We start from the raw sequence: 12,226 nt of genomic DNA on the forward strand, positions 1-12,226 counted from the left end.
GTGGAGTGGCCCAAAGTCTCCACTTTTTCTAGGCCTCGAGCAGGAATTTCAGTCCCTAATTTTTCCTTTGGAGCAGGCTTTGTGGGCAATTATGAAAACCACTTGATTCTGGGAATTCCTGGAATTTATTTGCATATTGCACTTTTCTGGGGGACATCTTCAGCTGGATCAAGTTGTCCCGAGCCTTGGCCTTGGATTTTTCCAGGGGTGAGGCCTCCACCGTTTCTCTGGGCACCCAGCAAAAACAACCCAGCCCAAAACCCTGGCTGGTGGATTGGCCTAAGGAGTCTCCATTTTCTCTAGAGCTCAAGCAGGAATTGCAATTCTGAATTTTTCCTTTGGATTAGGCATGTGGGAGATGATGAAAACCACTTGATTTTGGGAATTGCTGGAATTTATTTGCACGTTGCAGTTTTCTGGGGGACGCTGAGCCCTCACCAGTGCCGTGGGGACAGCGTGTGCCGGGGGGCAGGAAAAGTTCACGGAGGACTTCCCGGGGTTTTGGTGCATGCCAGTGCTGCATGAAATGGTCATGGTGGTTTAGAGCCACAATTCCAAAATGCTCCACTAAGTGCCCAAAAATGTCTCCAAGCAAATAAAACGCTGATGGGAATCAAAGCATAATTAACATTTGGCTCCCGAGGCCGCCCTCTTCCTGCGTTAACCAGGGAGAGTCGGTTCCTGCTGCTGCTGTGGGGCTCATTAATATGGGATGCTCGGGTCTCCTTTAAAAGAAAAACCTCTTTTTTTTTAAGGGGGAAAAAAAAAAATTTAGTACAAAAAGTATTTTAGGCCTGAAAAAAAAAAAAAAAGGTGGTTTCTGGTTTTCAGCAAGCAAAGGGCCACGGCCTCCAAAAATGAACATTTCCAGCCTAAGACTTTGCGAAGAATGACTGAAAAAGCCTTTTGTCTTTGATGGCTGATTGTTGTTTTTATTTCTTGTTGGACAAGTTAATGTAAATGGCATTGACAGGGCTACTCCAAACACACTGATTTGTTGACATTAAGCTCCTCAGAGATGGAGGGTTGTGTCAACACCTCCCCTGAACTGTCAGGTTAACAAAGCAAGGATGTTTTCTTGGGGGAGGGGAGCGGGGCTGGGGGAAGGGGGGGTGTTTTGTTTTTATTTTCAGTTTCCTTTAATCCTCTGTTAGTCTTGTATCTCGATAACCTCCTTTGGAAGGGAATCAGGGCAGGTCAAGAGGTGAAGCTGACCCGGGAAGGGGAAGCAATCTTTCAGCGATCCAACAAATCCAACCTCTGCTGTTGAGCACTTCAGTGTGAACCCTCTGCAGAGGGGAATTTTTTTTCCCTATTTTTTTTTTTTTTCTCCCTTTTCTGCTTATTTTTGCCAGATGGCAGGCACAGATTTCAGCTGGAGCCGCGATGGTTTTTGCCTTCTCTTGGCATCTCTTCCCCCTCGCAAACGAACGGCCCCGGCAGCTCTTGCTCTGGTAGAAAGAGCTTTGCAAGTGTTTATTTTCTTTCCAAAGAGAACGATTGCCTGTGTTTTTATTTGAAAAGTCAAATCCCTCTGGAATATTTATAAGCCAAGGCCCTGTGCATGGAAGCGAAATGCCGTGAACTTTGCACCAACCGCAGCCTCGGCCGCGCTGGGAGGGACCCAAGTGGAAAATAACCATCAGGAAAACATCTCAGGAGCACCAGAGTCACCTCTGGGTTTGCACAAGTCCAGGCTGTGCTTAAGTAACTCCCCTGGCCCTTGGAAGAGCTGAGCAAGTCCTGCTGGAGCTGATCCCAGCTGTCACCCCCAGGGTTCGACATCCATCACCTCTTGCAGGTGGGATTGCTGAGGAACAGGGATGGTGACTTGGAGAGCAGACAGGGGAGCTGCAGAGGGACTGGGGACAAGGCCTGGAGGGCCAGGACCCAGAGAATGGCTTCCCACTGCCAGAGGGCAGGGATGGATGGGATCTTGGGAAGGAATTCCGGGCTGGGCTGGAATTGCCAGAGCAGCTGGGGCTGCCCCTGGATCCCTGGCAGTGCCCAAGGCCAGGCTGGACACTGGGGCTTGGATCCAGCTGGGATGGTGGGAGGTGTCCCTGCCCATGGCAGGGGCTTGGATCAAGATGCTCTTTAAGGTCCCTCCCAACCCAACCCGTTCCAGGATTCTGTGACACTTTAATGACACCAAAACTGCTCTTGTGGTACTTTATTTTCCTCCTCCTCCTCCTCCAAGCAGCTTCCAGGAGCCCCTATTTTGCTTTTCCAATCCTTCGCTGATTTGTCGGAGCCGTGTTGGAGCGCCGGGGGGTTGTGGGCACCTCTGATGACCTTTGGGGTCCTTTCTGCCTTTGTCCTGTTGCTTTGCTCTGTTCTGCCTTTGACCTTGACCTCCTGTGTTGTCCTCTGTAGGGGGAGGTAGATGTCCACTCTACCATGTCGGTGAGTACCGGACGCCGTGTCCTGCGCCTTGGCTCTGCTCTGCTCCCACCTCCAGGCTTGGGGGGCAGTTGAACCAGAAAAGGTCCTTTGTGTGAGCCAGGAGGAAAGGAAAAGATGGATGAAAAGTTCGAATCAATAGGATAATTCTGGGATAAATCAGAAGCCGATGGGAAGGATTTCCTTCCCAAGGGGTCACTAAATTGTTGATTTTAGAGCATTGAAATGGCTCCTTTTATCGCCTTGGAATACCTAAATTTGCAGGGAATTAGGGGAAATGCCTGGTATTAGGGAAAGCTTGATGGGATCCTCTGCTCCAAAGAGAAGAGATGTTTGTAAAATCCCCCCTCGCTCCTTGTTCAGAGAAATCCCCATGGGGATTCCAGCTGGAAGTTCCTCCTGGTTTGAGGGATTGGACACTAAGCCTTCCCTCAGACTGGAGTCGAAGTGTCCCAGGCCGGGCTGGACGAGGCTTGGAGCCACCTGGGATAGTGGGAGGTGTCCCTGCCCATGGCAGGGGCTGGAACTGGATCATCTTGAAGGTCCCTTCCAACCCGAACCATTCCATGATTCCATGGTTTTCTCCAGAAAATAATGTGGATTCTTGACTTGTGCCACCTCCCTGTTTGGATTTGGCCAATTAGCACCAAAAAAAAAAGCCAAGGAGACCTTTCAGACCTTCCTTCTGGTTCAGCGACCCCCTGTGATTGTTGTCACCTCTGCTTGTTCCATGTGCGGGAGGAAAACCCGCGGCACTTTCAGGGATAGACGGCAAACAAAGTGCTCTGCAGCCGCCTTGTTTCCTCTATTCCCACGTCTGCAAACCCAGGCCCCTGGCAGCAAAGCCTGCCTGGGCATTCTGTGGGGTTGTCACATTCAGAGCCTGGACCCTGCTTCTGCTTTCCAGCCTTTATTCCCTGCTTTTCATGGGAATGCCGACTGATATTCCCTGCTCCGGTGGGATGCTTGCGCCCCTTTCCCTGGAAACTGAGCCTAGCTAAGCCTGGAGTATTTGCAGGCTCCAGGCACCTGGGGGGTTTCTAAGTCAACACCGAGGCCTCAAATCAACGCCAGCTCCTGGAGAGACGGAGCCTCGTTAAAGCAATCCCAGGCCGGCTCCCATCAAAGCTGCGTCGGAGCCGCGGAGCAGCCGGGATGCTCCAGGCGTTCCCTGCAGCCAGGGGTTTCCAGGAGCGGTGTTGGATGTCAACCATCCTCCGTGGTGTCCTCAGGGCGTAGCCCAAGAGGGAGAGATGCAAAAAGCCCTTTTCCCTCTGGCTTTTCCAGACTTGGAGCCGTTTAGAAGCCAGATGTATTTATTCCTTTAATTGGATCCAGTGCCTAGACAGCTCTGGAGTCAGCTTCCTATGGAGAGGGGGGCATTACTTTCATTAAGGTAAATCAATGGAAAATAATACCTGGAGGTCCCCTGGAAAGGGTCAGGGATGGAGTAATCCCTTTATATGGAGGGGCTTTGCCAGCCTGCTCTTAGTCGGGTTTGTTCTTAACGGCAACAGATCCCGGTTTTCCTTTCATCCCTCCTAATTTTCTGTTCTCCACGTAGTCGGGATTAATTGGTGGGAATAAATCACGGAAAGAGTCCGTGTCCGTCTGAAAGAGGGGGAACAATAAAAACGGGATTGCACAAAGTAGCAGGACAAAGGAGGAATTTTAGCAGAGTTTCGTTTGTCCGGTGGGAAGTTGTTGTGGCTATTCCTGGAAGTCTAAAAGGTGGAAAAAGTGGGATGCAGGCATGGACAGGGCATGAGCAGCATCCAGGATCCTCCACATCAGGGGCTCAGGGGCTTTCCACTCCAGAGGTGATCCAAGTCTTTTAGGGGATGGCTTGGCCTGAAAGTTGGGCCAAATTCCCTTAAAACATGGATGACTCGAGGGGGAGAAGATGGGCTGGTGGCTGGAGCAGCCCTTTCCTGGCTTTCCCAAGTGTCTCCAAAATCCCAAATATTTGCTAGGATGAAGGGGTCAAAACAGGAGCTGGTGGTGCTTTAAACAAGGAGCAGAGTGTCCAAATCCCATGGATTTTGTGGATGGGGCAGGCTGACCCCTGATTAACCCAGCAGCTCTGTAAACTCGAGTCTGGCTAAGCCGGCTTATCTGGAATTCCATGGTTTCCTTGTCTGCTTTCAGCAGCTGGAAAATTAATGGAAGCCAAAATGCCCAATCCCATAAATCCTTTAAACCAGGCCGTGCTTCCATAGGTGTCATTCCCTCTGTGGAGTCACCTCAGCGTGGCTGGTGTGGAATTTTGGGATTGGTGAAGCTGTCGGATGCTTTCTGTTGCCTGCACCTCCGTCCGTAAAGAACGTGTGGCACAGGGAATTTGGCAGCCGGAATTCCAGCCCTGGCACACGGAATCCAAACGCGCCTTCTCCTTCCAGAGCCTCAGCCTGGACCTTCCAAAAATCCTGCCAGGAGATAAAGTTTGGGTTGGGGTTTTTTCACCCTTTAGGAAATTTACTGGAAATCATGGGATTTGCAATTTCCTCTTGTTTCCTCCGCTGCTCTTCCGAGGCTCTTAAGTTGGGAATGTGCAAAGGGACATCCGTGAACAGCTTCCAGAGCTCTCCACACCTTCCTTAACCTGTCCATGGGAGCAGCCCAAACCTCCAAATGCAGCATCTTTTGGGGTCCCTGTGCAGGGGAGACTTGAGGGTGCATGGAAAAGTTGGGTGCTCGGGATCATTGTTCAGAGCTGGGAGCCACCTGGTTGATGCCATCAGTGTGGGTGAAAATGATTTTGTGACCATCACAGAGTGCCTTTCCACAAATGTTTTCCCTGGATCTTGCAGCCTTGGGTAGATGGGATAGCAGGAGCGGGAAGAGCGTTTCAAAGTGCAGATCCTTCTGGAATTCTCGTGATCCTCTGGAGTTTTTTGTTGGGTTTCACGAAGGGCAATAAATCAGGAGAACCTGATGGGTTAATTACAAACCAGTCACTAATTCCTACAGCTTTCCCCATCTGCCTGTTTCATCCATCTTCTCCCTGGTTTTTAGCTAGAACACCTCGGTTTTGACATGGAAATTTAAGATACAATTCAGTTTTCAGGAAAAGACAAAATGAGCTGAAGGTTCGGACGCTGCTTCTGTTGGTCACTCGGGTCTGCTTGGAAAAATCTCTTGGATTGAGCTTTGCTGGCTCATGGAGTAGCAATGGAGTGGGTGGGTTGGGACTTTTCCTTGGAGCTCATCCTTTTTTCCAGTCTGTTCAACATCTGGGCCCGCAGTGGGGCAGTGGTTGTGTCTCCTCCAGGCCCCGCGCGTCACCCCAACGTGCTGAGCCTTCCCCCAGCATCCCAACGGGCTGGGATCTGCGTCAGTGGGCAATCTGGAGCATCCCTGTGTGTGCAGAGGGTGAGGAACCCCCGGGGTCACTGTCCCAGAGGGAGGGCAAGCGCTCCAAACTTCTGCATCTCTCCCCTTTTCTCCGGCATCGAATTATAATTACAACATGATTTCGGGAAGATGGAGCGATTCAAGTCCTTGCCTTTAAGTTTTCCTGCTGCTGTAATTGGCAGCTTTGCCCCCATAAATCAGCAGAAACAAACGTGGTTCTTGCTCTTCATAAGTGAGGGAAAAAATAAAAAATGAATCTGTATTTAATCAGCTTTTTGTTTCCAAAATGGCAGCTGCTTTGTATTTAATGGAAAATCAGGCTCTTCCCAATGGAAAGAATGTTATTCCCAAAGCGAATACAAAAGAAAATAAAAGCCACAAAAGAGGAGGATGAAATATGTCCTCTTTTTTTTTTTTTTTTGGTCTCGCTCGTTCCAGTTTGGAGCCGCGCGCTCCGATCGTGGCCGGGCCACGGCTCTGCTTTGCATCAAGGAACTGGGAAAGTCTCGGATCCTGGACACAGGGACCAGGAGAGAGCCTTGGGAGACACGAATAGCACCAAAAAAATGAAGGCTACTTCAAGCTCCTTGTGTACGTTTTGGCTTCAAGCTGAAAGAGGGGAGATTTACCCGGAATATTGGGAAGGAATTCTTCCCTGTGCAGATGGGGAGGCCCTGGAATGGAATTCCCAGAGCAGCTGTGGCTGCCCCTGGATCCCTGGCAGTGCCCAAGGCCAGGTTGGACGGGGCTTGGAGCAGCCTGGGACAGTGGAAGGTGTCCCTGCCATGGCTGGTGATGGAATGGGATGAGCTTTAAGGTCTTTTCCAACCCAAACCATTGGAGGATTCCGTGATTTTGATGCCAGTCTCAACTTCCAGCCTGGCGCGAGAGTTGGGATCAGGTGGTTCTTGAGTGGCCGCAGTTAAACCCAGTGGCAAATAAGGATAAAGCCTGTAATTCCTAGGGCTTCTCAAGCTGTGGTGCTGCCCCACCCCCAACCTGGACTGGCAGGAACCTTTCCCGCCCGCGGCTGGTGTGGAGCTCCTTGGAGAGATCCTGCAGCATCCCAGGAGCCCAGAGAGCAGCCGGATGCTCCAGCTCGTTCTGGGTGAGCCAGGCTCTGCACCCAACAATTTCCATGCTCTTGACTCCCAAAAACCACTTCATTAAAAGCACCCTGCCCTGCCTTCGGATGTTGGACAAGGAAAAAGACGGCGATCACGAAATCTTCTGTGTCCTTGGATTTTTGGATATGTGCATATCCCAATTCCCCCCAGCAGCTGCCCAGCTTTGCTCCAAACCGTGGAGCTTCCAGAGGAGATCTCTGCCCGCTTTGGGGCTCTTTAAGGCTTCAGAGAAGCTGCATCCCGAGGTGCTTCCCTTGCCCACCCCCTGCCCTTCCTCCTGTTTATTTAGTTCCCTATTTAACAGGAATAATGCAGCAGAAGTCGCTTGCTGACTCTGACAGAGGGACAAACCCTGTGTCTGTGCCTGCTCTTATCCCAGAGCCTCTGATATCCCGAATCCCACGATTTTCCGTGGCTGCAAACTCCTTGATTTGTGCTTTTGCTGTTGGGTATTTTTGCTTCTGCTTCTCAGCCTTCTCATGGTGCCAAGACCTCTTGATTCCTTCGGAGGAAAAGCCTTTCCATGGAGCAGCTTACTCCACAAATCATTGAAGAACCCCCCCAAAAAAGCCCCGAACTGGATAAAACTGCATTAAATATTTTTAATAAAAGCCCCTTTCAGAGCTGTCTGCGGGAGCTGGTTGTGACCATCACCCCCAGTGCGATTTCCCTCTGCCTTGAGCTTCCCCCAGCTCCAGCCAAAATACTTCCAGCTGTTGACCTTGGGCATCTCGGACACAGCCGAGGGTTTTCCCTCTTTTATTGGAATGTCAGGGGTTTGTGTCGGGCTGCAGTGGCTGGTTTATTTTTGGTGTGGTGAGGATAATTGTTGGATTTGCTTTTCTTCCCCCTTTTCCTTTTATTTTTTTTTTTTTAATTTGTCCGGTTGTCCCTGAGCTTCTGTTGGGAGCTCAGCTCTGCCGTGTGTTGGTCCTGTTGTCGGATCCCGTTTTCCCAAAATATCATCCAGGTGGGCAATGTTTGCCTCTGGCAAAGGACAGCCCTTTGTGGAGTTTTTTCCACACCTCTGGAATGTAGCCACTAAAACAGGCTCACCTTCTACAGGAGTTTGGGAGAGATCCTGGGTCATGCAGGGGATGGGGCCTTCCAGGTTGGTGGGAGCAGCTCCACTTTCGGCTCTTTGGAGTGTCCCAGTTGAGTTGGTCTTTGCAGGAGGCAAATTCCACTCGGAACTGGGTTAATTGGTGCTGCTCCCCGTAGGTTTTCCGTGGTGAATGTGAGGTGTTTCCTGCTGGGAAGTTGTCTCCTGAACTGAGATAGGGATAGTCAAAGTCAAGACTAAAATCCCAGTTTTACTCAGGAAAAGCTCCAGCGGTGAAACTTTGTTGAAATCTGGTGATTTGCTGATGGTTCTTCCGTGGGTGACCACAGCTTGCCTTGCTCCCAGCCCAAGGTTCATCCCTCCCAAAGCACCCGCCCTCCTCCCAAACCAGCAACTCCGATTCGTGGGATCACCTCTGGAATGGCACATCCCGGGCAGAAGAGGCCCTTCCCATTGCTGGGAAATGGGGGCATGGGTGCGTGTCCCATCAGCTGGGAATGGCAGGATGGGTGCTGGGGCTGTTGGAAGGGACGCTGTTGTCGCGGTGGCAGTGACGTTGGCCATTCCACGCGTCCCAGTGTGTGCGGAATCCAAGACGCCTTCCCAAAGAAACGTGTGTGCAGCTTCTGCCTCTCTTCCTGAGTCTGGGCATCAGGAGCTCCAGGGCTCAGAGTTTTCCATGGATCCAAGGCTGAGGAGCCCCCCATGGGTCCAAGGTTGAGGAGCATCCCCTGGCTCCAACATTGAGGAAGATGGCTCCCAAGGCTGAGGAATATTCTGTGGATCCAAGGCTGAGGAGAATCCCTTTGGTCCAAAGCTGAGGAGCATCCCATTGGTCCAGCACTGAGGAGGATCCCATGGTTCCCAAGGTTGAGGAGCATCCCATGGCTCCAAGGCTGAGGAACATCCATCCCATGGCTCCAGTGCTGAGGAACATCCATCCCATGGCTCCAGTGCTGAGGAACATCCATCCCATGGCTCCCAATGCTGAGGAACATCCATCCCATGGCTCCAAGGCTGAGGAACATCCATCCCATGGCTCCCAATGCTGAGGAATGTTCATCCCATGACTCCCAATGCTGAGGAACATCCATCCCATGGCTCCAAGGCTGAGGAATGTCCATCCCATGGCTCCAAGGCTGAGGAACATCCATCCCATGGCTCCCAATGCTGAGGAACATCCATCCCATGGCTCCCAATGCTGAGGAACATCCATCCCATGGCTCCAAGGCTGAGGAATGTCCATCCCATGGCTCCCAATGCTGAGGAACATCCATCCCATGGCTCCAATGCTGAGGAACATCCATCCCATGGCTCCAAGGCTGAGGAACATCCATCCCATGGCTCCAATGCTGAGGAACATCCATCCCATGGCTCCAAGGCTGAGGAATGTCCATCCCATGGCTCCAAGGCTGAGGAACATCCATCCCATGGCTCCAAGGCTGAGGAACATCCATCCCATGGCTCCCAATGCTGAGGAACATCCATCCCATGGCTCCAAGGCTGAGGAATGTCCATCCCATGACTCCCAAGGCTGAGGAATGTTCATCCCATGGCTCCCAATGCTGAGGAACATCCATCCCATGGCTCCCAATGCTGAGGAATGTTCATCCCATGGCTCCAATGCTGAGGAATGTCCATCCCATGACTCCCAATGCTGAGGAACATCCATCCCATGGCTCCAAGGCTGAGGAATGTCCATCCCATGACTCCCAGTGCTGAGGAACATCCATCCCATGGCTCCAAGGCTGAGGAATGTCCATCCCATGGCTCCCAATGCTGAGGAATGTTCATCCCATGGCTCCAAGGCTGAGGAACATCCATCCCATGGCTCCAGTGCTGAGGAACATCCATCCCATGGCTCCAGTGCTGAGGAACATCCATCCCATGGCTCCCAATGCTGAGGAACATCCATCCCATGGCTCCAAGGCTGAGGAACATCCATCCCATGGCTCCCAATGCTGAGGAATGTTCATCCCATGACTCCCAATGCTGAGGAACATCCATCCCATGGCTCCAGTGCTGAGGAACATCCACCCCATGGCTCCAATGCTGAGGAATGTTCATCCCATGGCTCCCAATGCTGAGGAACATCCATCCCATGGCTCCAAGGCTGAGGAATGTCCATCCCATGGCTCCCAATGCTGAGGAACATCCATCTCATGACTCCCAATGCTGAGGAACATCCATCCCATGGCTCCAGTGCTGAGGAACATCCATCCCATGGCTCCCAATGCTGAGGAACATCCATCCCATGGCTCCAAGGCTGAGGAATGTCCATCCCATGACTCCCAAGTCTGAGGAATGTTCATCCCATGGCTCCCAATGCTGAGGAACATCCATCCCATGGCTCCCAAGGCTGAGGAACATCCATCCCATGGCTCCCAATGCTGAGGAACATCCATCCCATGGCTCCAAGGCTGAGGAATGTCCATCCCATGACTCCCAAGGCTGAGGAATGTTCATCCCATGGCTCCAGTGCTGAGGAACATCCATCCCATGGCTCCAAGGCTGAGGAGCATCCCGTTGGTCTAAGGCTGGGGAGCATTCCATGGCTCCAAGGCTGAGGAATGTCCTTTCCTCCAGCAGCCATTCCCGTGTGCCCAGGAGCCCTGACCCACCAGCCAACCTTGGCTGGAAGCTTTCCCTCCTTCTTCTTTTCCACGGCAGATCCCAAACCCGTGGGAACATCACCTCCTGACTTGGCTCCAGCCCCTTTTTCCAGCCCCGTAAATCCACGCAGGGGCTCCAGTGTCCAGCTCCTGGGAGAACCCCTCAGAGCCAGGGATCAAACCGGCGACCCGGGGCCCGTTAGTGGCCACACGTCAGCCGCCCCTCGCGTCCCCCGCGCGCCGTCACCGCGGGGTCACAGAGCCCAGGCCACAGCTGGAACCAGGAGCTGCTCTGCTCCTGCCCTCCTTCCATAAAAAATAACAATTAGGGACAAAACAGGGATTTCTTCTTCTTCGAGAGTCTGCTGCAAAGCCGAGTAAATAGAATTCATTAGCTGAGAGTTTTCTTGATACCTGCTGGGTTCATTTGGGATGTGCACGTGGAGGTGGTGTGGCCAAGGCAGTGCTTGGTGCCAGCTGAGCTCCAGCCTCCAGGGAACACCTTTGGAGGCCACCAAGCTCGGGGTGACATTGACAACCAGCCAGATACATCAGTTGGGCTTGGGGTCTCCTTGCTTGGGGCTCTCCCTTGTTCCTTTGGACCCCTGTGTCCCGGAGACCCTTTTATTTGCAGGATCTTGAGTGCAGATCCACTGCTTTTGGGTTGTCTTTTTTTTGGTAGGGGTTTTGTTTGGTTTTGTGTGGGTTTTTTTTAACTAAAACAAAGCTGAAAACACCCAAAACAAACCAGAAAAAAAAAATCCAGCAAAAAACCTCCAAAAAGCCCCACTTTGTCCAGTTGAAAATGGATTTCTGGGCAATTAATGAAAGGTTTATTTTTTAAGTAAACCTCTTAAAAATATTTTTAAAAAGTACAAGTACTCATCATTCATTTGTTTTGGGAAGTGTTCGTGTTTTTGGGTGATGGTTTGGGGTTTTTTTGCCATCTTCAGTGAGTGCAGAAGTGTTTTTTTTTTAAAAAAGGCAAATCAGGACGGCATAGGCAAGCAGGAAAAATTTCCAGAGCTGATTTACTGAATTTGCCCCCAGTTTAGGGGGATTTGGGGCAGCCAGGGGATCCAGAGGCCTCTGGAGCAGGAGCTGAGCCCTGGGAGGTCTGCGGGGTCTGAAGTCTCCATCCGTGGCCACACAGAGAGGATCCGCTGGGATTATCCTCGGGTTTGTGCTACCAAACAATTGCTCATTATTTCCCCATCACGTTTCCATCCTCTGCAAAACATCCCAGCGCTGCCTTATGGATTGGGAAAGTCAGGAAATTCGGTGTTGAAATTATTGGGACAACTCGTGGTGTTTATAGAAAATGGTACATTTAGTACCGAAGAATTCCCAGGTTTTGGCCCACTTTTCTGCTGTCTGCAGTCCCTGGATTTGTACATCTAAATATCCTTAAATCAGTCCTGATGCTGGTTGCGGATGGAGAAGGAATTCTGTTGGTAGCACAAAGAAAAAAAAGATAAATTGGAAACGCTGAGAGCACTTGGAGCCCGTCAGGCTCTGTTCCCCACGGGAGCGCTGCGCCAGTTCCTCGGAGAGTCGGTGGGAGGCTTCTCCGTGCCGCAGCAGCACCTGGGTTTGCATTCCAGGGCCAAATCCCACCTGGTTTGGGCCAGGGGAAGTGCAGGAGGCCCCACCAGGTGAAGGGCAGC

General features: G+C 51.6%; 1 protein-coding gene across 8 annotated transcripts in view; it reads left to right on the top strand.

Annotated features, from left to right (window-relative positions):
• EXOC6B (exocyst complex component 6B) overlaps positions 1–12,226 on the top strand; it is a 271,080-nt gene that overhangs the window by 168,803 nt on the left and 90,051 nt on the right. For 4 of the 8 annotated variants that reach the window (XM_048303538.1, XM_048303540.1, XM_048303539.1 and 1 more), the window contains one exon: positions 2,377–2,406. The exons of the other annotated variants lie outside the window; for them this stretch is intronic. In XM_048303538.1, coding sequence (XP_048159495.1) covers positions 2,377–2,406 — 30 coding nt within the window. The remainder of the gene's footprint in view (positions 1–2,376; positions 2,407–12,226) is intronic. 8 annotated transcript variants of the gene reach the window in all.

This window comes from Corvus hawaiiensis, chromosome 5 (assembly GCF_020740725.1).
Source record: "Corvus hawaiiensis isolate bCorHaw1 chromosome 5, bCorHaw1.pri.cur, whole genome shotgun sequence".
NCBI lineage: Eukaryota > Metazoa > Chordata > Aves > Passeriformes > Corvidae > Corvus > Corvus hawaiiensis.